This window comes from Suillus fuscotomentosus (assembly GCF_016647785.1).
Source record: "Suillus fuscotomentosus strain FC203 chromosome Unknown F5891scaffold_4, whole genome shotgun sequence".
NCBI lineage: Eukaryota > Fungi > Basidiomycota > Agaricomycetes > Boletales > Suillaceae > Suillus > Suillus fuscotomentosus.
The window spans coordinates 359,958-385,301 of record NW_024539516.1 but is presented as its reverse complement, the minus strand read 5'-3'; the positions used below and the strand labels follow the sequence as shown (position 1 = coordinate 385,301).

The following is a 25,344-nucleotide window of genomic DNA, read 5'->3' as shown; positions in this document are numbered from 1 at the left end:
TCCTTTATCTCGCTGTACTTAGACTCACTGCTCATACCTAGGATACTGATTCCTGTATCTAGGTACAGCTTAATCTCAGTCTTTCACATTAGGCTGAGGGATACTGATTCCTGTATCTAGATTTCATTAGGTTATGAGCCCTGGCCTGTTACAATCAATGGCCAGAAACCTACTAGATCTATCAGCGTCCAATCGACCTAATACGGACACTTGTGCCCTGAGTGCGCATCTTCTATTTGACATAACTTATTTGAACATAGAACCATTGCCCTTTCAGGCGAGAGGCCTGAGCACAGGTATATGATCCAACAAGAGATAATATTCCCCTCCAGCTACTCTTAGCCTCAAACATCCATCATGCTGCCTTGTGCATCTCATACAAGGTCCAAAAGTTCTCAAGCCGCACCTACAGGAAATCCGAGCACAGCCGCCCCTATCGTAGCGCCTGCTGCCATACCTGCACAGGCAACAACAGCTAGTGTGACCACTGTGATGCAACCATCCATCACGACCATTACTCTCAGTCAGACCAACTTAAAAGAGATTGAAATCTTAGACCGCAGCAAGAACAACTGGAGCATTTGGTCTGACAAAATGCAGAACTATCTGTTCTTAAAGCACAGCGGTGGATACATTCTTGGCCTGATTCCGCACCCAGACCCTGTTGCTGACCCCTCTAGCACTGGTCACTGGGACCTTAATAATTTATGTATCATTGCAGTGCTGCGCACTCGGTCTACTCCCGAAGAACAAGAGTCTCTATGTCCCTACACAAACACATATCTTGCCTGGATTGCCCTTCGATCTCGACATGAGAAAATCGGCCCTATTGCGCAGATCTTGCTGATCCAACAGGCACTTGCTATGTGTTACTGCTGGTTAGAACACCTCTCAACTATGAGCACTGAGATTAGCGACATGGTCAGATGCATATACACTATCAGAATCCCCAAAGAGGACGACTTCACCACCATCATCATGCTCAAATTTCAATGCTATGAATGATGAGCTCCCCCATGTACGCAATCATATCGCTGATGCTCTCTCCACCAGCACCTCCACTTCTACGTATGGGCCAGCAAACATACGCTCTCATCTAGACATGGAACAGCAACTCATTGACTCTGACAAAAAGGAGTCTGGCAACATTGCCATGGTTGCTGGTAAGGGGAACAAGACTCGAGAGGCTCACCCTGGTAAAACATGCTCCGAGTGCGGTACTTCCAGTCACACGACCTGTTGCTCCACCTGCAAAAACTGGGGACATGTTGCCAAAGAGTGTTTTGCCAAAGGAGGAGCAATGGAGGGAAAAAGGGACGAGGTACTGTCGCGCAAGCACAACACGTGCGACAATAGGGCTGCTACAGGCGCTAAGCCTGCTACCAAGCCCACTACTACTGGGAAACCAGGAGGGCTATGCTATGACACTGGCGGGCATGCCTACCTTCTCAATAGCGAGACGCATGAGGCCATTTACATCACTAGCACGCCATCTCCGTCCACTCCCAAGCCTCCTTCCTCAACTCATGAGTTTGCAGGTCTGGCTTATGACCCCCTTCCTTCCGCTCACATCTGGGAGTTACCTGGGTCTGATGATGAGGAATATGATGCCCTATTCATGGCAGTCGATGACCTTAAGACCAGCATTGACTGGCGCTCACACACAAAGAATGTGGACTTCGCCGGCATCACTTATAAAGCGCCAAATCAATGCAAGCGTACTATCGTGGATCCATCCTTGACCCCTTTCTTTCTTGACAGCGGGGCTTCCATCCACATTAGCAATACAGTGTAGAAACAACAATACAGAGTGGAACAAATGATGCTCCAAACTGTATCTAAAAAATTGTTGTAGGGTCGTGCATTGCCTAGTCTGCGTTACTTGAGGAGACAAGTGCGTTCGACCCTAAAGGGAAGCGAGTGCAGCGAAGATCTAGAGGTACACGCTGAAGTGAGGCGCGAGAAAGCGCAGGTGCGTGCAAGGCACGAAGGCGCGGGAACGCGCGCGCGTATTAGCGCGAAGCGCGGGAAAGTGCGCGCGCGTATGCAGAAATAATAGAGAGACTAGACTCAAGTGATGATATAATGCAAGATAGAGATGTGAGAATGTGAGATGTAAAGGAATAGAGTTCTACTGCGACTTTCTAGGTAGTAAGTACTAGGTAAAGTGAGAGGTGAAGTGGTAGGAAAAGTAAGTAGTGAAAAGGTCAGTAGTAATAGTATGTACTACTGGCGCTTATATAGCGCGCCTAAGCGCTGTAATGCGGAGCCGAAGCGCTACTGAGTAGGTATGTAGAGATATATATAAGTAAGGGTCCATGATAAAAATAAGGTGGAATAATATACAAATGAGAGAAACAGAAATATACGCACTAGAGAACTTGGAGGACAGTGGATGGATGCATCTGGATGGCTGGCACTATAGGGCGCTCAAGCGCGGGAATGCGCGCACGCGTATACATCGTGAAGCGCGAGAATGGCGCGCGTTGCGCGGGAAAGCTGCGCCTCATATAGGAATAGCTGTGGACAGTACACAGAGTGGTGCTGCAAGTTTGTGCTGTATACTCCCTAGTGGAAATTGCCATATCACGCCATGAGAGGCATGATTCTCTACAATGGAATCCGACTTCTACACTCTGCAACCAGTTCCCCCCCCTGTGCTGTCCACAGCATTAGTGGTTCCTCCATTGCAGCTATTGGGATCGGTTCTATATGCCTCATAATCGCTAAGGGAATCCATCTGACCTTGAACAACATTTTGTTCATTCCCACAGCGACCGTGCGTCTCATCTCCATATCTGCTATATGTGCTGCCCACCATTGCATTGCGTCATTTGACACCACATCCTGCTGGGTCCAAGGCCAAAACGGGATGTGCATGCTCACAGGAACTCTCACGTCTCGCTGCCTATATGCTTTGTCTGGAGGCCAACTCTCCACAGACCACTCTCTCCTTGCCACCCATCAACCCGACCTTCAGTCTTGGCACCGACATCTCAGCCACACACACTATCGTGCAGTGTATGACCTTGCCTGTTCTGGACACACTACCGGTATGCCCATTAACCTTTCTACTCAACCCCCTGTTTGTGATGACTGCATTCTTGGAAAACAGACGAAGTATAGCATACCGAAGGTTAGAGTGGGGGTTCGAGCAAACAGACGGTTAGGCATTGTACACATTGACTTGATGGAGCATCCCGATGTTGTGTCTGCCACGGGGAATAAGTACATAATGGACATCATTGATGACTTTTTGTCCTACTCATGGGCTATCCCCCTCGCTTCAAAGAGTGACACTTTCCCTTCCCTCATTGCCTGGGAACGTGTGCGCGAACTCGAAACTGGGCTTAAGGTCGGTATCTACTGTTTGGATAACGGGGAACTGAAATCCAAGGCAATGCGTGAGTGGCTGCTGATGTGTGGCACTCAACATCAGTTCACAGCACCTTACACCTCTGCCCAAAATGGCAGAGTTGAGTGCCTCCATTGTATGTTCATGGGATGTGCACATGCGATGTGATCTGACTGCAAGGTTCCTCCCAATCGTTGGGATGAATATGTACTAACAGCTTGCTACCTATCCAACCATACCCCCATAGTATCTCAGTCAGGGCACACTCCCTTCGAATGTTGGTTTGAACAAAAACCCAACCTCTCTCACCTCTGCGAAATTGGCTGTCATGCATTCGTGCTGATTCAAAACAAACACAATCCAAAAATTTATAATCGTTCAATTGAATGCATGCTTATCGGGTACTCTCTCGACTCAAAGTCATACCGCTGTTATCATCGTGCAATGGATAAGGTTTTTGTATCATATAATGTCTCTTTCATTGAATCTCATCAATCTGGTACTGTCCCTCTACATCCCAATGTTGCCATCGACAACCCTGCTGAGCTCCTGCTTTCACCATCTCAACGACCCACCATTGTTATGACTGGGGTAAGTTGAGCCGTCTAAGTCCGAATGGACAATCTGCTTGATAGCAAGATGGACAGCAGTCTTCTCTCGAATGAGAGGTCAAAGGTTTCTGGCTAAGGCAAGTGTCGGCGACTTCCTTAGAGTAATGGTTCAAAGACAATAAGGTTGGAGACCTTATTGAAGATTAAGTTCCAGGTAAAACCCAGTAGATTAAAGTGAGGAATACAATGGCAAACTACATATCTATATAGTGAATGTTCAAGCGGAGCTTGTAAATGGTGTATCAAGATAAGGGGAAAGATAAGGAGATAGCAGATAGCAAACATAGTGCGGACAGCCCGCTTGATGGGAGATAAGCGATAACGGAATGATGTGGACAGCCCGCTTAGGTGAGTGACAGGAAAAATGAATAGGGGTCTAAATGTTATTGTAACAACCGTCAAAGATGTCCCCGACAAAGATGCACCTCCTACCACTATAATTTCCAACCAACCTTGCTGATCAGCCCATGGCACAATCCCTTCAGAACGTCAATGTGCCCTCGATGGCACCACTTACACCTCTACCACTGAGCGGGCCGTTCAGGAGTCTCTGTCTTCTGCTGACTGGGTTCATGCACTCCGTGCACCTATTTCATCTAACCCCACAGACTTAGCACTCTTCGCTGACCTCTTGGCCGTGATGCCCAATCACCTTGCCACTGAACATCCTGACGACCCAATGACTTATGCTGAGGCAATGGCATCGCCAGATGCTGCTTCATGGACTGCCGCCCTTCAGGAGGAGTTCGCTTCACTCCGTGACCTCGGCGTCTACAAGCTTGTGCTGCATGTATCCATTCCTCAGGGTCACAAGATCATGAAGGGGCACCCTGTTTTCAAACTAAAGCATGACTAGCATGGCCTACCTGTTCGCTTGAAAGCGCGGTAGTCTGTAGAGGGTACTCAGCTGTTTGGGGGCAGGACTATACAAAAACCTCCACTCCCACTGCTCATCTTGAGTCTTTCCGCATCCTTGCTCACCTCGGCGCTGCTCTCGATTGGGAGATTGAACAGCTCGACATCAAAATGGCTTTCCTGTACGGGTTACTTGACCCTGACAAAGTTTGTTACATGGAACAGCCTGAAGGGTTCATTGAGGCCGGTATGGAGGATCACGTTTGGGAACTTCAATGGGGGCTCTACAGCATGAAGAAGGGGGGGTTAGTATGGAACTGAACAATGAATCAAGCAATGCTCGCTTGGGGGTTCACACGACTCAAGTGTGAATATTGTATCTACTATCGTTGCACTGACGCCGGTATCCTTCTTGTTGTGATCCATGTTGATGATTTCTTCACTGTTGGAAGCTCTAAAGCCGCAATAACAGATTTCAAGGCTCAACTCCGCATGAAGTGGACAGTATCTGATCTCGGTGCTGCTCACTTTTGTCTCAGCATCACACTCGAATGAGACCGAACATCTCGCACCATCCACCTCTCTCAAACTGCCCTTATCGACAAGATCGTTAAGCAATCTGGCCTCACAGACGCTGTACCCATCTTGACGCCCATGGAGCCTGGACTTCACCTCTCCCACAAAGACCACGCACCTTCTTCAGATGAAGAACACGATCTGATGGCCCACACCCCTTATCGTTCCCTCGTCGGATCCCTCATGTATCTGGCTATAGGCACTAGGCCCAATATCACATATGCTGTCCAGCAGCTTTGCAAATTCCTAGACTGCTATGGGCATGTCCACTGGGAGGCAGTAAAACATGTAGTGCATTATCTAAAGGGTTCGCATACAGCCACTCTTGTCCTCGGCAGAGAACATACAGCTTGTCTGCTCGGCTACATGGATAGTGACTTAGCATCCTGCATTGACACTCAGCAGTCCGTAAGTGGCTATTGCTGCAACTTGGGTAGTGGTGTTGTCACCTGGAGCACACATCAGCAAAAGACGGTATCTCTCTCTACCTGCGAGGCTGAATACGTGGCCGCATCTGAAGCTGCTTGCGGAATCAAGTGGTTACGCATGCTCTTAGATGAACTCGAATTCCCCCAACTCGCCGCTACTCCCCTACTTTGTGACAACAATGGAAGTATTGTTCTTATTGAGGACTCATCCTTCCATGCGCGAGTAAAACAAATTAACATCAAGTATCATTCGATTTGCCAGCACATCGAACAAGGCTGTCTGAAACTACACTACATCAAATCCAAAGACAACCTTGCCAATATTTTCACTAAGGCACTGCCTCGCAAGGACTTCGAGCGACTTTGTACATGCTTAGGTCTCCAGTAAATCAATTGAGGAGGAGTTTTGATGATGGATCACCCAAGATCAAGTTGAGGAGGAGTGTTTACACACAACACGATCACAGGACATGTATTGGAGTTCGATGTTTGGCACGCTACACACCGTATATATGTTTGATTTACCTTTGTCTCCCTCTCCCCTCAGTCTTTCACATTAGGCTGAGGGTGAGTCATATGTTTCCTTTATCTCGCTGTACTTAGACTCACTGCTCATACCTAGGATACTGATTCCTGTATCTAGGTACAGCTTAATCTCAGTCTTTCACATTAGGCTGAGGGATACTGATTCCTGTATCTAGATTTCATTAAAAAGAAAAGACAACCAATTTGTGCTGAAGTGCGGGAAGAGTGCATGCATGGTGCGCATTGCACAGGAAAGCTGCACCTCATATAGGGATAGCTGCGGGTAGCACATAGAGTGATGCTACAAGTTCATGCCATGTACTCCCTAGTGGAAACTGCCATATCACACCATGAGAGGCATGAGTCTCTACAACAGTCCAGGTTCATCTTCGAAGAAGTATAAAGGAAAGGAGTGTGCAAACATGGCACATGACAAGCAGGATGATGAACCTATGGATGAGGATAAAGCATTTGTAGTCTCTGAGAATGTATCCATGAATGAAGGCTCCTGACGAGCATGTTTCCTTTTGCTCTGGCCAATGGGTAGCCGACTCGGCAACCATGTCTCATATAACTGAGCAGAAGAACTGCCTTCACTGAGTACACTCCACTACAAAAAGAAATTAGCAGAATAGGAAAAGTACCAGTTGAAGCAATAGGACGTGGAACATTTGAGATCACAACAAAAGTCAGACACAAAGCTGTTCATCTATTGTTGAGAGAAGTTTTACATGTACCAACAGCAGGAAATAACCTACTCTCTATAAGTCGGCTTGACGAACAAGGTAGAAGAGCTATAATTGGCAAAGAGCAGATTAGTTTGCTCGATGAAAAACACCGTACAATAGCCACCAGTTGATGAGAGAATAGACTGTACTTCTTGGACATGTTTTCCAAGAACTACAATGAATAGATAAATACGGCTAAAGACAAAATAATGTGGGAGCAATGGCATGTCAGATATGGCCATATAGGCATAATGGGACTCAAACACTTACTCAAAGACAAACTAGTTGATGGTCTTGAAGTTGATGAAAACTCGCCAATACCAAAGTGCAAGGCTTGTATACAAGCAAAACATTCAAGACAACCATTCCCCAAAGAATCTGAAAATAGATCAGAAGTTCTGGGAGAGATAACATACACTGACATATGGGGACCATCATGAACCACTACAATAACAGGGGTCAGATATTATATCACATTCATTGATGACTGTACATGACTGATGCACAGTCAAATTCATAAAAACAAAAGATGAGGCCAGCTCGAAGGTTCAGGAATATATTTCCTATATAGAAAGACAGAGGGAGACAATCCCAAAATGAATCAGAGCAGACAACGGCAAGGAGTATGTCAATAATACTCTACTCAAGTGGTGCCACCAGAAAGGAATTATAGTCAAATTCACGGCACCATATTCCCCCAAACAAAATGGTATAGCTGAATGATTCAATAGAACACTCATAGAACTAACACATGCAATGTTGTTAGCATGAAATTTGCCAAAAACATTATGGCCTGAGGCAGTGACTCACTCCACATACAATATCTCTGAAATCAAGCACATATGTGTGCTCTACAGGGAACTACCCCAGATGAAAAATGGTTGGGGAAATGTCCAAACATATAACATCTACAAGAATTCAGAATATCAGTATGGGTCCTTTGAGAGGGAGAAAACATTTCCAAACTTGAACTGAAATCAGAAGAACACATGTTTGTGGGCTTTTTAGATGGGCTGAAGGCAATAAAGTACTATGACAGAAACACACACCAAATAAAAGTATCACGAAACTATCATTTCTTCATGCCTAATGTACAGCATGAGGGGGAGAAGGATAGAGTAAAAGACCCACTGCACATTAATGCAGCATCCACAATGAAAGACATAGACAATCTAATGTCAAAGAAAGAAATTAGCAGAAAAAGAAAGAGAGAAAACAACGTACCTGATGAGCCAAGAAGAAGCAGCAGACAAAAAGTCAAACATGATTATTGGATATTAAATGATCTGACAATAGAGCTAGAAGATATACCAGCTGAATTAGCAGCCCTCGCAGAACAAGAACAAGACAAGGAAGAGCTGATATATTCACCAGCAGAAGTGGTGTATGCTGCATTTAATGAGACTGGTGTCACACCAGAAGATCCCAAGTCCTTAAAAGAAGCAAAGGAATCTTCCGAGTGGCCAGAATGGGAAAAAGCCATTCATGCTGAACTAGACCAATTAAAAGACAAAGGCACGTGGAAACTTATTGATCCCCCAAAGGGATGAGTTCCAGTAGCCAACAAGTGGGTTCTAGTATGAAAATTTGACAAAGAAGGAAGATTAGTCAAATATAAGGCACAATTCGTAGCAAAAGGATACTCTCAAATTCCTGGTATGGATTACATGGACACATTTTCTCCAGTGGTCCGACTCAAGACAATACGAGCAGTTTTAGCACTAGCTGTATCTCAGAACTAGGAGATTCAACAAATGGACATAAAGGGTGCTTACCTCAATGGAATCCTGAAGGAAGAAGTGTACATGAAACAGCCTAAACGGTACCCTAAAAGAAGAAGTTTACATGAGACAACCAGAAGGATTCAAAGATGGGACAGCAAGAGTGTGCCATCTAATAAAAACATTGTACAGCCTAAAACAATCGGGTCGTGAATGGAATATCGAGCTGAATAAGCAGCTCAAGGCCAATGGATTTAATAGGCTGTATAGCGACCCATGTGCATACATCAGAAAAACAGGAGACAGAACAGAAATAATTACTGTGTGGATTGATGACCTACTCCTGTTTATGAATAGTACAGCGCTAATGGAAAAACTGAAACGTGAGTTACAAACAATGTTTGAAGTCACTGACCTTGGTGATCCAAGCAAAATTGTCAGCATCAAAATTGATTGTGATTGAGAAAAAGGAGAGTTACACATTTCCCAAACAAAATATATTGAAGCTGATTCTTGCAAGGTATGGCCTTGTGGATGCAAATTCAGTTGGGATGCCCCTTGATCCTAAGTATCAAACTTGAACCAGTAGATAGCTCACCTGAAACAGGAAACCGTACCAATAACTATGCATCCCTCATAGGGTCCTTGATGTATGCAGCCGTGGCGACACATCCAGATATTGTGTACACTGTATATCGGTTAGCATCATACACAGCAAATCCTGGAATAACTCACTGGACTGCTGTGAAATGAGTTTTATGGTACCTCAAGGGTACCAAAGATATAGGAATAACCTATAAAACAACTAAACCCTTGGGAAAGACCGAAAACCGATTTGTTGGATATTCAGATGCGAGCTTCGTAAATAATGATGATCATACCTCCATCTCAGGGTATACCTTCTTATTGAATGGAGGGGCGATAACATGGGGATCAAAAAAGCAAAATGCCATCTCCTTGTCAATGATGGAAGCTGAATGTATCTGCCTCTCGGACGCAGCGAGAGAAGCAGTATGGCTCCACAATCTATACTTGGAGTTAGGATACAAGCAAAAAGAACCTACCTTGTTATATGAAGACAACTCTAGCTAGGGAATGATGTGGGTATACCCATGGGTATCTGTGGTGATACCCCCACCCACACCCACCAAAAACCCACACCCACACTGGTGGGTGTGGGTTTATTCCATACCATTCACTGAGACCACTACTAGCATGTTTGACAAAGTTGAATCACATATCACAGTGCAAAGATGATTTTTTTGCCTACATACCCACTGTGTGGGTGTGGGTAGGGGTGTGGGTATCCTAAGTGCCTACCCCTACCCATATCCCTGGGTACCCACACCCATGACCCACAGTGGGTGCCAGATACCCATGACATTGCCTAACTCTAGCTCATTGGCAATTGCACAAAACCCACAGTATCACAAGAGAATGAAGCACTTTGATTTAAAATATTACTATATCCAAAATAAAGTCAAAAATGGTCTAATAAAGCTAAAATATTGTCCTACCACACAAATGATGGCAGACATCTTCACAAAAGTGCTACCCAAACCTACACATCACCAATATATACGTGGACTTGGGATGTCCTAGGTTTGAGGGGGAGTGTTGAGGTTGAACAAACCTAGAACACATCAGCCATATCGGAGATTACATAACCCGGCAGTAATACTAAGTATATATAACCTGTGCAGATATTTCTGAATGATTAAGCAATCTTAGCGCCCACTGTCGTGTGTCTCTAAGCTATATTTTCATTCTTACTTGTGAATCGAATAATATCATATCTATTGTAATCTCAAAACAGGGTGCTCTCCACTTTGTGAGAATAATTCCTTTGCATCTATGACAAATTCACTAAGACTCAGAGAAAATCCTTTCAAGTCTGAGCCTAAGCATCCAAGTAGAATAAATATTGTAACAGGGCTTTACAAGCCCTCACCCACTATTGAGAAGGTATACCTAGCCTTTGACAACTTCGAGAGGATTCTTAGACCACCAAAGAAGACTGCTGGCTACAAAGACCCTAAACTTAACTTAGCCTTTGTATGATTGCATGATTAAGGTGAAAATGAGTAGGGCTGGTCACCGTAACCATATATGGTTACGGCCGTACAATTGTACAGTAGCCATATGGGTACTGCCTGTATTGTCCTGTATGCCATACGGTGTACTCGATATTGTCGACAGTACAGTGCGGGTAACTATACGGTCATACGGTCAGTCAATACGGTCATACGGTCAGTCAATACGGTCATACGGTCAGTCAATACGGTCATACGGTCAGTCAATACGGTCATACGGGAGACGAAAAACATCGAATTACTAGTACAGTAGCTAGTATGTAGTACAAACGAGTATCAGCTGGTACTAGTATCATTCAATCAATCACCGTGATGGCATTACGAGCCAGGCGCAGCTGCTGTTTGACCAACATTAGTGTTCTAATCATGTTGGGTTGGAGACTAGCACGTCGAAGGGAAATAGTATCGCGACCGCCTGAAAAAATGCGCTCAACAGTGATGGCAGAGCCTACAGTATGCAAAATTAGCATACCTATACTAGACAATGGTTTTGAGCAGGTTAAACTCACCAGGAATAGCGAGGATATTGCGAGTCAGACGCGAGAGGTTCGGAAATTGTGAATGGCGGCCTGCCCACCATTGGATAGGGTCACAAGCATCAAAATCCTCAACAGGCACCCTATAGTACTCCTCGAGCTCATCCCTTGAGTTCATTGGGCGTTTTTTGTACCGAGCTGTGAAATTGACCTTCTGGGGTGATCCAGATAAGGTTTCCGAGTCTGCCGCTGCAGGTTGAGGAGCGACAAGGGAACTTGAAGCTTGCGACGAAAGGTAGTTGTCTCGATAATACTGACACAACTGATCCTTTGCATGTTCCAAGTGGCTTTGTAGCATGTGGTCGTCGCCGCAGTCAGCAGAAAGATCTTCAAATGAAATTTGGGGGTCAAGGACTATCCAGTGTCAAGGAATAAGTAGACAGAACACTGTAGATACAAGAGAATACTTACGAGAAGACCATATGTATAATGGTGATTCATCAAACTTTGTATAATAATCACTCAATTTCCAATGTGCTTTGATGAGCGAGTCTTTGAGGTGAAGGTGGTGTGTTATTGGGCAACTCGCGCAGAGATTCTTGCAGCGACTCTTGCAATCCACAGAAAATGGCCTGGGTAGATGACAGCATTGAATGCTTCGTTGTTGACATTTGTGTCATTGCCGCACAGAAAGCTTTCAGCCAATGTGAGACTAGTTTGATCGCCCTCCAATCCTCGGCTGACAACTCATACTGGTGAAGTTCCCGTGTTTTTGCAACAAAGTCGTCAATGACTTTGCAATAATCAAGCGCGCGACCTTTCGGGGAGTAAGTTGGAGTATTAATACAAGACTAAAACTGCGCATGGAGCATTTGATGGGTTGAAGACCACCTGGTCTTAACATCAAGAATCAGCATGAGAGCTGTCTGTGGCAATGTGTTGACCTGCAACACCATCGACGTGTTGACCTCTCGGAGCCAAGCTTGGCGACGCTGAGGGCTTGAACTGAACAGCGCGAACTATCTTCCGCAACTGGAAGATAAGTGTGTTAGTGTGTTGACTCCACCGGCAGTGATAAACCAGAACTTACCTTTTCGACAGCTGAATGAACTGCACGAAGCTTGGACTCCTCTTCATCTTCTGGCTGATCTTCTTGTGCAGCAACATCATTGTCATGCTCTCGACTAAGCGGAGCTGTTACACAGTCCTGGTAAGCATCATGATTGGTGTTTGTCTTGTTGGCCTTGATAGTACCGATGCCTTCCAATAACTTGAGCCGAAAGTGAGATATGCATTCAAAAATCTAAGAACATCATACCGATAAAGCTGCAAGATGTGTTGTGTGAGGCAAGCACCATAATCGTCCCCATCGAGCATTAAATATGATGCCTTCCCTCGCACACAATGCTTGCAGTGCCTCGCACATCGTGTCATTGTTTGATGCATTGTCGGCCATTATCGCAAGCACCTGACCCTTCAGCCCGAAGAGCTCCAGAGTTTCGAACACTGCTTGTGCCATATTTTCGCCGGAATGCTCACCAATGAGCTCACAAAAGTCGATGAGGAGTTCCTCTGCATGATGGTCAGTGCAACCCTACAATTTCTTTCAAGGCACTCACCGAGCTGCCAATTATTTGTGATGTAGTGCATCACAATAGCCAAAAATCCGTAAAGATTGCTAGACGTCCAGCCATCAAGCGACAAGCTAACATTGCAGTTCAATTCCACAATCATTTTTTTCACTGTCTGCAACTGTGTCCTCGCCCATCTTCATTACATGCCGCTTCATAGCTTGACAATGAGGGATGTGAAGCGATTGTTGTAAGTGAGTATACTCGAGAAGGCGATGAAACTCGAGCCTGTCAACTTCTTCAAACGGCTGGTCACATGCGACCATCCATTCAGCGAGAAGCTGCTCAAACATATTCTGATCCCAGTTGGCTTCCTGAATTGAAAACATGAGACTACATAGATAAAATGTATAGATAGACCTACAGCGACTCGCTGATTCTGGTGGTTAAAAGCCTTGACAATATTGCTCAAGGCTTTTTCAAGCTGAAGCAGGTATTCAGCTGCCTGGGTGGGGTCAAGAATCTTTTTTCCCAATGCCATCGCAACCTCGTCTTCCATGGGTGGTTCCCCATGATCCTTGAGATATAGATAGAGTCGATACAAGACTGGAAAGTGTGTTTGATGTGACCGATTAAACCTGCCATTCATCAATCAATCAAGTCAGAAGCCGCCACGAAGTTAAATGTGATGCTTACCATTGAGACTACTTCACATAGCCTTTGTAATAGTCAGAATTTTGCGCTGACTATGGTAACACTTGTAGTGTTTGTCACCCTTAGTTCCCTCGACGCCCTGAGCATTCTTATCCACCTCTTCATAAAAGAGGTAGATCGGGTTTGTGGGTCCATGCGGCTGGAAATTACAGGCTTAGGATTGTTACAAATAATGATAATATTGAAAGGTTACCTTTGGACGCTTCAGCTGAACATCAACTTGAGGGACTTGACTTGATGATGGCAAGAGAATGTCGCCGTCATCTTCGGCATCCTTGACACGAGCTCGCTTCAATAGTTGAAGTCTGTTGGCAGCTGAAGCATTTGCTGCAGCCTTCCGCTTGGATTTTGTGTTGGCTTTCTTGTGAAGCTGACGTGCATTGGGATCAGAGTTGCCACCACGAGGTGGGACAGTCTTCATGGGCAAAACATCTGCAAGCTGCAGAACATAGTCAGTAACAATACTGAGCAATCAAAAATGACTTACCTCAGCATTCAAGATCTTGGTGGTATTGCTCTCTGACCCTGATGAGGGAGACTGAGAACTGGACTCAGAGCCAGTGAAATCATCATCATCGGCATCCGAGGCCTCCTCAACTGGAAGAGATGAGAAAAAATTGTTGGGGTCGACAGCAGCATTTTGCTTTTTGGGGGCACGACAAGAACGGCGAGGGCAGCAAGTGGGATTGTCAATATCTTCACCTTCGGCCTGGATAAGTGCATTCATCCGCTCGGTATTTTTGGGACGTTTGCCACGACCAAGAACCTCCTGAAAACCTGGGTCGACAGCAGCAGGTTCAGCATTCAGGGTGCTCGAGGAGGCCATCAATCGAAGTTGTATTTTCCAAAGGTTGGAGCAGGCAAGTGCACGTAGGGGAAGGGAGCAGAACCTTGTGCATATTTCGATCAGCATAGTGGTCATTCCCCCCGGATCAGGCACAAGAATCAACAGAGTATTCTGGACACAAAAAACATTAGAACTTGATATATTATAGATCAGTGTGAGAGAAACATACAGGTAGGTTGATGATCTGTATGCTGTCAAAGTCACAGCCACTAGTGAGGAAGCTGGATGTTGGAAGTTCAGGAATAAGCACTGCAAATAGTGTCAGTGTTGCCACTAGTAGTAGGTCGTTGTCGCTGTCGATATCAAAAAAGACACATGGCTGCCACAAGTAACATGACTCAAACACATTGGGCATTACACTATACTAATATTCACAGAACCGTATGTACCGTATGATGGTTATATACGGCCGTACACATACAGTGATATATGGTACTCAAATGACCATACCCCATAACCATCAAATGTGACCTGGAACCACCGACAGTATGGGTACGGTAACCATACTATGGTCCCGTATAATCCCGTTGTACGGCCTACGGTGACCAGCCCTAAAAATGAGAGAGATAATATTAGTGTTTTGTCAGAGGAACTAATATTGATGCTGATGTTAGGTAGTCTGTGAGATGACTATGAGAGAGGGGAACAAAGGACTATGCGAGAGAGGAGAAGCTTATGAACGAATCAAGGATAGTTGTTGATTCATTTTTGTGTGGGAAGGTCTGATTTTGCCTGACCAGCGCAAGAGGGGGCTGATCACGTGATCCGAGAACAGCTGAAGCAGAGAGATTCGAATCGAAGAGTTTTGAGGATCGAGAAAAACAGACCTTTGGAGCGTGATCTGTCTGAGACGTGCGCAGACCGAGGGGTCCGAAGAAGACATGAACCCAGACCACCTCAGAGTGAAGCTCACAACCAGGGAAGGGTTCCTTTGAACCCCAAACCCCACACACATAAAAGCTGAACATTGATATCAGATAAGCAGGAGTGTTACATTGCGAACAAGAGATGAGAAATAGCCCGTAGAGTAGCTGCGAAGGATAGAGAGAGCATTACGATGAAGAGGTGGCCCGAGATAAATGATGATTACATGCGAAAGAGTCCATGACCCTGTCCAGATCCAGTAAACGTTGTGTGTTTGCGGAAGAGGCTCGTACAACGTTCAATGAGTGATAGATGTGAGCGAAATCCTAGAGCTCGGTGTACTAGTGTAGTACACCTGGTTATAGTAACGTGGCTCTAAATAGTCAGATGTATTCGATTATGTGCCATTCGGTCATCATTCAACAGAGGTCAGACTACCATAATCCGTGGCTTCCGTTCCAGATACGCTGACCGTTTCATCGTGATCACTGTCTCCCTCATCTTCGTCATCATCTTGTGACTTTCCGGTTACCGTAGACATGCTAGTACTGAACTGGAGGGCTCTTGGGTTCGGGCCAGAAAACATTGCTGTTACTCCAGTACCTTGATGTGCGTAGATCCTTGAGTGAGAACGAAACTATGAGCGGGGTGACGAATCACCATTGAGGAGGGAGCCAAATGAACGGCTGGAGCTCGGTGTCTGTGATACGGGATTTGGCGTGTTTGTTGACCGTCTGGGTGTCCCAGGACGTGAAGCAGTTGATGCTGAGTCACGCCGGAGCACGTCGCCAGCGGATCGTCGCCCTTGCGTAGTTTCGTTGTAGCGGGTGGGACGAGGATGTGCAATGTCACTTGGGCGCTGGTGAACTCCAAAAGAAGGATGTCTCCGATCCCCTAACTCGAAAGATCGCGAACCTTGTGAAACATCGGCAGGAACAAAGACCTGCTGATCCTCAAGGTCGCTATGAGAATTCTGGGCCCCAGCGCTTGATAGGCCGTCCGCCGTCTGCGACGGAATGCGGTGGAGAAGTCCAAAACTATCAAAAATAGTCAGTCTAGTGATCTCTTTGAATTATATATATATAAACAAACCCAAAAACACATCCCAACAGTCCTTCGCCACCCCAATGGCGATTGGGCACTAGTACAACCTCTCTGAGATTACTGAGAAGTGGCAGGTCAGAGAAATGCAAGACACAATCTACAGCACCAGAACGTACTCGAAGTCATATGAATAGACATAAACTCGCAACGGCTTGTCAACATGCTGTGAACACAAAATGTTTAGCGGCCCAAAATAGTACAAAACCCAGAGAATGTCATACAGCTTCCACGACATCGTAAAAATCGTTCTCCGCGGTCAATATGCCGCCGGACCATCCTATTATCCAGTCACCGTATGGGACAAGACCGGCACTTTCTGCTGGACTTCCTTCTAGGACTTCAAGAACGTGCCAAACATTGTTCGTCGCATTCTCGAATTCGCACATCCGCATGCTCAAACCCAACAAGGAAGGCTGGGGAGAGTTCTCAACGTCATCCTGTGGGATCGATGCTTGTTGCGCCAAAGCCCAAGCCCGCGAGGGAACAATTGGTACAACTAAGTTTAATCACATTACTAACGCCATAAGCATATCGTTTTTGAGACTAGACACACCTCGAGTTGTGCGCGTTTTACTATTCCAGACTAAAAGATTAAGCGTCTTCTCCTCGTGTTCTTCTACTATTCTTTCGAGCTCTGTAGCGTCTATGTCGCTCTCAGCGTAGAAAGCGTCACTGCCATCGAAGCCAACGATGAAGTCGAAGAATGGCTCTATAGACGTCTGCGAGGCTGGTGATGAAGCAGTGACTCGTAAGACATGCAAGGCATGGGATTTTTGTGCCTGTGCTGCAGATGTCGATGATTGTCCTGCTCCCATAGAGTCCACAGAGAAACTTTAAGTCTTACTACATCGATTGCAACGGTGTTCGAGACAGTAGTACTAAATGCATTGTTTGTCATTATTTGCTTTTAACCCTCCTTGAACCCTACACCAAATTTTCTTCTCCAAAGCGCGAGTCGCGTTCATTCGGGGTGTCGATACTATTTCGTCGACTGACTCTATGCGGCATGCGGTGAGCCAGTCCGCTTGTTTTGTAATTTATTGTGGCCTGAGCTGATATTCATCTGAGACAGCTAACTTATGTTACTTTGTCGCCGTTTACTTCCTCGAGTACACACCCCGATCCGTGTTTACGCGCAACAATTAATTGGCAGCCAGATCCGTGGCAAAGCTGTATCTCACTCGAGACTTGCCAATGACACTGTGCATAATGCCTTGCCGGAGGCTGTGGACTTGGCGCCTATGCTTCACCGTACTTCCCGTGTTGAGAAAGAGCTGTTGGAAAGAGTTGCGTGCATTTCAACATGGTTACCTCCACAGGTGCAGAAGAGATCTGCAAAAGTGGAGAAAATGGTGGAAGCTCTACCCGACCCTTTTGCGGCCTACGCGGAACTGCGAGTACAAGATAAAACGCTGGCCGCGTCTTTACCGCTCCCCATTCTTGTCGCTCTCTCTGAGAAGGCCACAAAGCATGGACTATCGACTATCGTGGATGGTATTGCTACAGACTTACTGGACGGGATTATCACCACCTCAAACCGCCAGCTCCGAGTCGCTACGGCGTTGCTGTCAGCGACATACCACAATCCGCCCATTCTTAACAAGCAGAAAATTTACTCCCTCCTCAATCTCCTTTATCAATTCCACGCGCTTTCTGAATTAAGTTCCGTGACTATTTCCGCATTAGTCAAGTGTGTTGTCGACAACCCCGGCATAGATCCGTACGATGTAAAGGCCGTGGATATCCTCCTCCCTATCTTCCATCAATCTCTTACAAACCAATCCGCGCCCAAAGGTGCGAAGTCTATGTCCTATCGCCCTCCGGGTGATGTTTTCATAGCTTTCGGCCTGGTTCATAAGTTGATCATATTCGACCGAGACAGACATGCGCTTCGCCTCTTCCAGACTCTCACCGAGACTTGCCATATCCCAGCAGAAGCCTTCACAGAAGTGTATCATACGTCTGCAAAGGACAACAATTTTGCCTTTGTGGTCAGGTCGACATTGGTCAGAGCCTGTCTCCACTGGGGCTGGTATCATCGTGCACTCGACATCGTGGTCACTGCAATCCGGACTCGGGTTTCTACTGATATCGCACTCACTGAACTGGCGCTTAGCACGCTACACCTTGCTCTGCATAACGCATCTACCAATTATTTCAAGCAATGTACATGGCTTATATGTCATCTCATTAATTCCGCCGACAGTGTTATCGTCCCAGATAGCATGGTTCGCCTATTCTACGACAAAGCCATGCACTTGCAAGATGGTCCATCCGCGGAGATTCTCTACAAAAATACACAATCCCCAAGAGTTATTCGGAGGATGAAGTACCCTCTTCCACGAGGATATTCATTGACGTGGCTCATGAATCATCTTACGATCACCAGCCACAACATGCACCTGGCTCGGACATTAGCCAAGCAAGTCATCGACGAGATGGAGCCAATACCAGTGCAAGACCGGGCTCATTTCATTGCCCTTACTGCATCCCATGGTTTCTCCTCCTCCGCACGCACACTGTGGGAGCGTTATTCCGTCGGAAGGGATCGTGAAGCGGTCCTTGGCAATGCTTCCTTGATGCTTCGCATGGTCAGCGTCTTTTCCAAGCTCATATATCACACCAAGGCTGAGATAGAGGAGCCAACATCAAGTCAAGGCGAGGGTAGCCCAAGCACAGCTTCGACGCTCGAGGAGCGGCAGAAGCTATTGGAACACTTGCTCCAGTTCGCCGAACTGGTCGTTGGCGCTTTTCGCATGTCAAAAGGCTCTCCAGAGGAAACGTCTCATTATGATTTGAGCTCATTGGCTCGTGCCTACATTACACTTGGGCGTGTTTCCGAAGGTCTGGACATGCTCAAAGCTCTACTTCAGCGCTACGAAATCCCAGATATCTACGATATTAACATCGCACTATCCGCCATGGCTGAGCTTCATCCGAAGAAGGCAGTAGGCATCCTGAAAAAGATGGTTGAACGAGGCATACGCCCTGATGCAGTGACGTTTGGAACCATCATTCATCATGCCATCCTTCATGGCGAGATTAGGCTTGCAGGCTACTTAATTGGTCGTGCCAAGGAGCTTGGTTGCGAGGAGCTGTCAGCCAAAACCACTGCTTCGCTTATAAGGGCGAGTGTCAATGCGGACGGGGCTCCCAAGTCGATTTTGAAGGAGAATCTACAGCGCGCCTGGGAGATCATTCAATCAGGGGACGTCTCGAGCGTCGTGCACACGCCTAACACCGGGAAATACTGCATTTTTGCATCACTCCGCCTTGATGACCCGGTGATGGCGTTCAAGTTCTGGGAGACGCTGGTGAAGGAGAAGACTGAATGGGGGGACAGGAAACAGGTGTTTCAACGACGGCTTATTGCCGATATGATCCAACGACATTACCAAGAAGGTGCGCTGAGTCGGAGTCGTGGTCGACAGATGCTAGCTCAGTTGAGAGAGAGGCGGGTACTGTTGTAGATCGTTATGCGGATTGCAAATTGTAGACATAAACTATTCACCCTACATAATGACAACGAGTATCTGAAATCGCGAATCACCTGAGTAACTACATATCGTTGGCTGCCACATAAGAGGCGCGAATGGGCGGTTATTTGTGTGTATTTTGATACTTCCTAAATTGGGTGCGGGGTAAACGGGCCGTGTATCTTTGGGTGTGCACTCGCCTTAGAAAAGCTCTTGTCTTAATTTTGTCTAGCTGGGAGCCGGCGTACCTGGGCCTATAATATCTTACCCTACTGCCAAGAAAAGCACACGAGAATTACTAACCAAGTACTCTCATTAATCACCGTAACTACGAGAACTCACTCGTTTCCGGTTCCGTCTCCATCAGCACCTCTCAGAGTTTCATTGTCACGCATGCCTGCTGTGCGAGCAAAAAAAGACGCTAAATCTGTCTCGCCTACATCGTGCGACGCAAGTCCAAACGAATCTACAACCGCCGAAAACAGCAGAGGCCAGAGAAAGTGCGTCCGAGTCCTCATAAAGACCGATGTTTCTCCGTTGAGCTTGAAACTGTTCCCCATCCCATTCATTCCTACCTCCTTTGCGTCTAACCCGATTCATATAAACTTCGTAGCCGAGTCCAGCCTGATCCAACACTATCGGTGCAAATAGCAAGCTTGTCATGTCATTTTTTCTATGCTTTGGTAAAGATTCAATGTTCTGACTTCAAATCCCCTTCTGCTTCCAACAGGCGGCAATCTCAGAGTACGTTTTAGCGCTCATTTATTCAAAGATGATCGAGATTGAGTTACTCATTCGCTTCTTTCGAACAGGCTGTGATGCTTGTAGAGCCAGAAAGGTTCGATGCGTTCGAGAGAATCTAGAAGATTCAAAGCAGTCATGCAAACACTGCATAGCGCTTGGAATACCCTGCACTTATGATTACAGACCAAAAAAGAGAGGACCTCCCAACTTGTAAGTCCTCCCCCAAGGCCACACCCTTCCCTCGATACCAATGCCAGATCCTTAGATATCTCCGTCGTTTACAAGAAGCTGCCGCTGCCGCTGTTGCAGCTCAGTCTGAACAGAATAATCAAACAAACAATGTTGCATCAACATCACCTATCTCTGCTCACCAATCCCTTGCCAGCCCAATACATCCAAGTCTATCCCCATTGCAGCAGCACATACAGCCCCCTTCCCTGGAACCCATCATGGCCCCAATACAGACCTCTGCTCCCATTATCTCCCCATCTCGATACCCTATCGCGGCCGACTCATATCATAATCATTACTCTCCTGTTAATACGATTCTCCCGACATCAACTAGTAGCGCCCTACTTCCTCAGAAGACAGACGATAATCAATCATATCCCTTTTCCGAGATATATGGCGGATTTCCCGCATACAGTTGGTCTTATAAACAACCTCAGTCCCTCCCGGTTCTACTTCCGAATGTCATACCTCCACTTTCATATTATTACCGACCTCACCGCTTGGAAGATATCGCTCCCCGGGACAGTATTTCACTCATTATCGCTCTTTTCTTCGATTTTGTGTATCCGCTAACCCCATGTATCCACAAGCCATCGTTCATGGCGGACCTGCATACCAAGAGAGAGGAACGCGATCCGCTATTTTTTGCTCTGGTCATGTCCACAGTAGCATCAACCTTGGTGCAAGTACCACGATCTTATGTACCCATGGAGCGCTCGGTTGTGCGAAAGCTTGCGCAGAGATGTTATGAAGCCAGCCGACATATCACTACTGCAGCCTACGACCCTCCCATGTCTATGCACGTTATTATCCGATACTTGTGCGTGGTTCGGCTATTTTTCACGACTACCTCAATTCATTATTGCCAGCGACTGTATCTACCATTTTTGCGAAGGTAATGATGCCGCGCAGCATGCGGCCTTCGGCGAAGCGGCTCATATTGCTGTTACTCTGCGCATGCACGAGGAGTCATCCTACGAGGGGCTTGACCCCATTGAATGCGAGGTCAGACGGCGAACATTCTGGTTACTTTTTGATGGTACGTTTTGGATTATCGCATTCTGTATCATTCATCGATGCAAAAACATCATGTTTGAATACGCACAAAATAAATTTTAACCTTGGGATCTGCAGCTGACAAGTCGATGTCGATTCTCTTGGGGCGCCCCATATGTCTTCGCGATGAAGATTGCACTGTCCACTTTCCGAAGGAACTCGATGACGAGTAGTAGGTCATTTTTCTTTTCACCCGAGAATCAACCAAGCTTATCATTTTGTGACTTCTCTTTTGAGCATCATTCGCAGTGCATACCTGCCTCAGCCGCGTGGCAAGACAGCCCTGGTCTCAGGATTAAACTATATCTCCAGGATTTTTGCACTTCTCGGTGAAATATTAGTTCGTATCAGAGTGGATAAGCGGTCGCCTCCACAGGGTCAATTTGCAACGGCGAGACTGGAGGAGGTCCAATCTTTGCACTCGCGCATTATGGGGGCCCTCATCCACACACCAGAGCCCCTGAGGCTGAAACAAACGCGTCGGCACAGCCGCCTTCCAGCGGAGTGCGATGGCGCTGGGTTCAGACAAGCCACGTTCGCGGAGGTCAAGGACTTCTTCGAAAACCCCAAAGCTTCACGTGCGAACGCCCTGAACCCGTTCCTTGTCATGCAGGCAAATCTTTATGTGACTCAAGTGAGTTGTCACTGTAAAACAGCGCCGCTTAAAATCCCGTTAACTCTGTTGATCAAGCAACTCGTGCGATTCGTGGTGGAGCAATACCGCGATGAACTCATTACGGCTTTGCAAGGTAGTATTGATGAACACCAGGTCGCCGAGGATAGGGAAGCGGTCGCAAGTGACCTGCTCAATATTCTTCGCAGGCAAGAACTTTTTCATTTGACACGGTGCTGTTAATTTTCTTTCCCACAGTATTCCTATCCAGTCAATCGCTACTAATGGTCCTTCGCTGGTGAGAATCATCCGTATTGATTTTGCACTATCAAGTAACACCGCTGTGCCACCTAGGTGCACAAAGTGCGATTCGTCGCATCCACCTTGTTAGATGCTGTTCGGAAGGCGGAGACCGCTCCGGTATCCGCTGCCCGTGCCCATGCTTTCCTGTGTGCGTTTCGCGCGCTTATCGCCGTGCCACTATCTCTCTGACACGCTTCTTAGGGGACTTCCTATCTATTCTGTCCGAAATCGAGAGAAATTATCTGTGAGTTGCGGTCATCAGATTTCATACGTGTGAAATCTGTGGAGCTCATTGCTATGTATCCCAGTCTCGACGATGATCGTGACGGCACATCGAGTGGCGACGGTGGCATGTCCATGATCTAGCAAAATAGTACATGATCTATGTGCTTCTTTTTGTCGTCCCTGTATCTGTGGTTTGTGTATCGTATTGCTGGACTCGTCTATTCATACATACCGATGTCCTTTCTATTCTTATCAATATTCGATATTCGTTCAGTCAGACTGTGTCAGCTCTCTCCCAAGCTTGATATCTTTAGTATTAGAGTTCAGAACAATTTCACCACATTCGTGATTGGCATACCGCGGATGTCAATGGTCTATCTTCAGAAAAATATTGATACCCGACCTCGAATATCAAGGTATTATTTTGATTTGACTGAATCCTGTCTGTATTTTTGTCGGATTGCTTGAGAACAGGGGAGTTCCATATTTGGCCTGGCGTGACCACTTTGTGACTCGCAAAGTAGTTTTGGCCAAATCATTGACCCGCGTTCGATTTCTATGCCAGTCATTTGGACGTGATTCATACCGACCTACTTATACGTTGTCGTGCCAATTCGTCATGGACACACATTACGAAGGAGGGAGCAAAGGCGACCCAGTACAGATTACGGAAGGTTGGACAATCCCTGCAGATTGGCTCCATACGCTGACAGGAGACGCGTCTTCTTTTGGTGCATTGTTGATTGAACCTTGGTGGTTACGCAGATGAAGCAGCTGTTTATGACCGTCAGATACGATTATGGGGCCTTGAAGCTCAGCAACGGTGAGTGCACGATCGTCTGCTACACAATGAGCCGACATGACAAGTACTGAACTGGCCATTGATAGAATGCGAAATGCCACCATCTTAGTTATCCGACTGCGGGGTACCGCGACAGAAGCAATCAAAAACATCGTTTTGGCAGGGATAGGGAAACTTGTCATTTACGACTCAGAAGAAGTCAAGGAGGAGGACTTGGGAGCTGGCTTCTTTTTCAGAGATGAGGATGTGGGGAAAAAGGTACTACAAATTTCAACCCTCGCAGACTTTTTGTGGTTATTTATCGGTTTTTTTCTGATAGAGAGTAGATGCCGCAAAGGCTCGAATAGAGGCACTGAATCCACTTGTTACAGTGCAAGCCCTGAGACATCCAACGCTTCTAGAGCAGGGGTCTTTAGAAGCCCTCATTATGAGCGTTGATTTGGTTTGCGTGACGGATTGGGACCGCGAAGCCTTGGTAAGTTCAACGATTCTCAGTGTACTCGTTAGTCTAATTGCTCTTTTTAGATTAAGATCAACGACATCTGCCGGCAGTTTGGGAAGCCGTTCTATGCTGGTGGTACATTTGGCTTGCTCGGTTACGTCTTCTGCGATCTGCTCAAGCATGATTACATTTCTCCGTGAGTGGCCTCTATCCATTGTTCTGGATGACAGCGCGTCTCTATTGGCCTGTCAATCTTACTCCATTTGTCGTCTAACATTATTGAGGAAAGTGACCGATCGGCACCCAAAGAAGCACCAAAGAATGTGAAAGCGACTGCATCCTACTCACGGCTGTCGATGGCTTTGCAGCATCGTTGGACAGGTCTGACAAAACGCCAGACAAAGGAACTCAACCCCGCTGTGGTGCATATCATTCTAGGTATGAATCAATCTCACGCTCTAGTTCCAAACGCACGACCTGATGTGCACCTGCTAGCCCTTTGGGAGTATCAACATATCCATGAAGGCCAACTTCCAGATGACATTGACGCAACCTCTGAGCTAGGGCAGATAGCCAATTCTATCCTCACTTCGTCAGACGTTAACCAACAAGTTCTGACTTCAGTTCCTTCGGATTTGATTGAGTATGCATTATTAAAGTTACCTGTTTGGGGATAAAAAATGACGTATGTATTCCAGTGCAATGAGCACATCAGCTGTGCACGAGTTTTCGCCGACATGCGCAGTTGTTGGAGGGATCTTGGCGCAGGATATTTTGAAAGCTCTCGCCGCTCGAGAAGCGCCGATAGCAAACTTTTTCACGTTCGATGGAAACACAGGTGGTGGATCGGTGTGTAGGATGAGCATGTAGTTGATACTGTTGGGCCATATACGTGATGTTTGTTTAATTATTTGTGATCTATCACCACGGCAATATTTCGAAGCGTGGTGTCACAATTTCAAAGCAGGCTGGGCATGCGTGTAG

At 46.4% G+C, this 25,344-nt stretch overlaps 6 protein-coding genes across 6 annotated transcripts; 3 read left to right on the top strand and 3 right to left on the bottom strand.

The window, feature by feature from the left end:
• Window positions 1-12,680: 12,680 nt before the first annotated feature.
• Window positions 12,681-12,941, bottom strand: F5891DRAFT_941811 (uncharacterized protein; the record flags this gene model as incomplete). The annotated part of the gene is made up of 1 exon (XM_041374365.1): window positions 12,681-12,941. A coding segment is annotated over one exon (261 nt), but the record flags the coding sequence as incomplete, so codon positions are not given.
• Window positions 12,942-13,223: 282 nt separating this feature from the next.
• Window positions 13,224-13,753, bottom strand: F5891DRAFT_899344 (uncharacterized protein; the record flags this gene model as incomplete). The annotated part of the gene is made up of 3 exons (XM_041373430.1): window positions 13,224-13,313; window positions 13,400-13,577; window positions 13,653-13,753. Coding segments are annotated over 3 exons (369 nt in total), but the record flags the coding sequence as incomplete, so codon positions are not given.
• Window positions 13,754-15,454: 1,701 nt separating this feature from the next.
• Window positions 15,455-17,339, bottom strand: F5891DRAFT_1002640 (GRASP55/65 PDZ-like domain-containing protein). Its single transcript, XM_041360258.1, has 6 exons — window positions 17,022-17,339; window positions 16,690-16,964; window positions 16,585-16,631; window positions 16,457-16,528; window positions 16,025-16,401; window positions 15,455-15,967 (listed from the first exon to the last, which is right to left on the bottom strand). Exons 1-6 carry the CDS (start codon window positions 17,281-17,283, stop codon window positions 15,780-15,782), a joined length of 1,221 nt encoding a protein of 406 aa, XP_041232084.1. The 5' UTR covers window positions 17,284-17,339; the 3' UTR covers window positions 15,455-15,779.
• Window positions 17,340-17,353: 14 nt separating this feature from the next.
• On the top strand, window positions 17,354-20,018 carry F5891DRAFT_1002639 (uncharacterized protein). The gene has a single exon (XM_041360257.1). The coding sequence runs from the start codon at window positions 17,548-17,550 to the stop codon at window positions 19,936-19,938; it is 2,391 nt and encodes a 796-aa protein (XP_041232083.1). The 5' UTR covers window positions 17,354-17,547; the 3' UTR covers window positions 19,939-20,018.
• A 131-nt stretch (window positions 20,019-20,149) lies between these two features.
• Window positions 20,150-23,492, top strand: F5891DRAFT_1101045 (fungal-specific transcription factor domain-containing protein). The gene is made up of 12 exons (XM_041363576.1): window positions 20,150-20,444; window positions 20,675-20,688; window positions 20,757-20,898; window positions 20,954-21,739; window positions 21,789-21,958; window positions 22,054-22,147; window positions 22,213-22,609; window positions 22,667-22,821; window positions 22,847-22,886; window positions 22,943-23,039; window positions 23,093-23,135; window positions 23,200-23,492. Exons 1-12 carry the CDS (start codon window positions 20,338-20,340, stop codon window positions 23,255-23,257), a joined length of 2,103 nt encoding a protein of 700 aa, XP_041232082.1. The 5' UTR covers window positions 20,150-20,337; the 3' UTR covers window positions 23,258-23,492.
• Window positions 23,493-23,663: 171 nt separating this feature from the next.
• Window positions 23,664-25,323, top strand: F5891DRAFT_1002629 (uncharacterized protein). Its single transcript, XM_041360256.1, has 8 exons — window positions 23,664-23,790; window positions 23,882-23,939; window positions 24,005-24,176; window positions 24,238-24,393; window positions 24,444-24,556; window positions 24,650-24,798; window positions 24,856-25,003; window positions 25,059-25,323. Exons 1-8 carry the CDS (start codon window positions 23,736-23,738, stop codon window positions 25,228-25,230), a joined length of 1,023 nt encoding a protein of 340 aa, XP_041232081.1. The 5' UTR covers window positions 23,664-23,735; the 3' UTR covers window positions 25,231-25,323.
• The last annotated feature ends 21 nt before the right edge of the window (window positions 25,324-25,344 follow it).

Excerpts from the sequence above, each read along its gene's own strand:
- F5891DRAFT_1002640 (XM_041360258.1), bottom strand. The coding sequence starts at position 17,283 with ATGGGAGCAGGACAATCATCGACATCTGCAGCACAGGCACAAAAATCC. Across the intron at positions 16,402-16,456 it reads CTGTTGGGATGTGTTTTTGG|TTTTGGACTTCTCCACCGCA; the intron begins GTTTGTTTATAT and ends TATTTTTGATAG. Across the intron at positions 15,968-16,024 it reads ATTTGGCTCCCTCCTCAATG|GTACTGGAGTAACAGCAATG; the intron begins GTGATTCGTCAC and ends ACGCACATCAAG.
- F5891DRAFT_1002639 (XM_041360257.1), top strand. The coding sequence starts at position 17,548 with ATGTTACTTTGTCGCCGTTTACTTCCTCGAGTACACACCCCGATCCGT.
- F5891DRAFT_1101045 (XM_041363576.1), top strand. The coding sequence starts at position 20,338 with ATGCCTGCTGTGCGAGCAAAAAAAGACGCTAAATCTGTCTCGCCTACA. Across the intron at positions 22,148-22,212 it reads AAGGAACTCGATGACGAGTA|CATCATTCGCAGTGCATACC; the intron begins GTAGGTCATTTT and ends TTCTCTTTTGAG. Across the intron at positions 23,136-23,199 it reads GAAATCGAGAGAAATTATCT|TCTCGACGATGATCGTGACG; the intron begins GTGAGTTGCGGT and ends TATGTATCCCAG.
- F5891DRAFT_1002629 (XM_041360256.1), top strand. The coding sequence starts at position 23,736 with ATGGACACACATTACGAAGGAGGGAGCAAAGGCGACCCAGTACAGATT. Across the intron at positions 24,177-24,237 it reads ATGAGGATGTGGGGAAAAAG|AGAGTAGATGCCGCAAAGGC; the intron begins GTACTACAAATT and ends TTTTTCTGATAG. Across the intron at positions 24,394-24,443 it reads ATTGGGACCGCGAAGCCTTG|ATTAAGATCAACGACATCTG; the intron begins GTAAGTTCAACG and ends TGCTCTTTTTAG.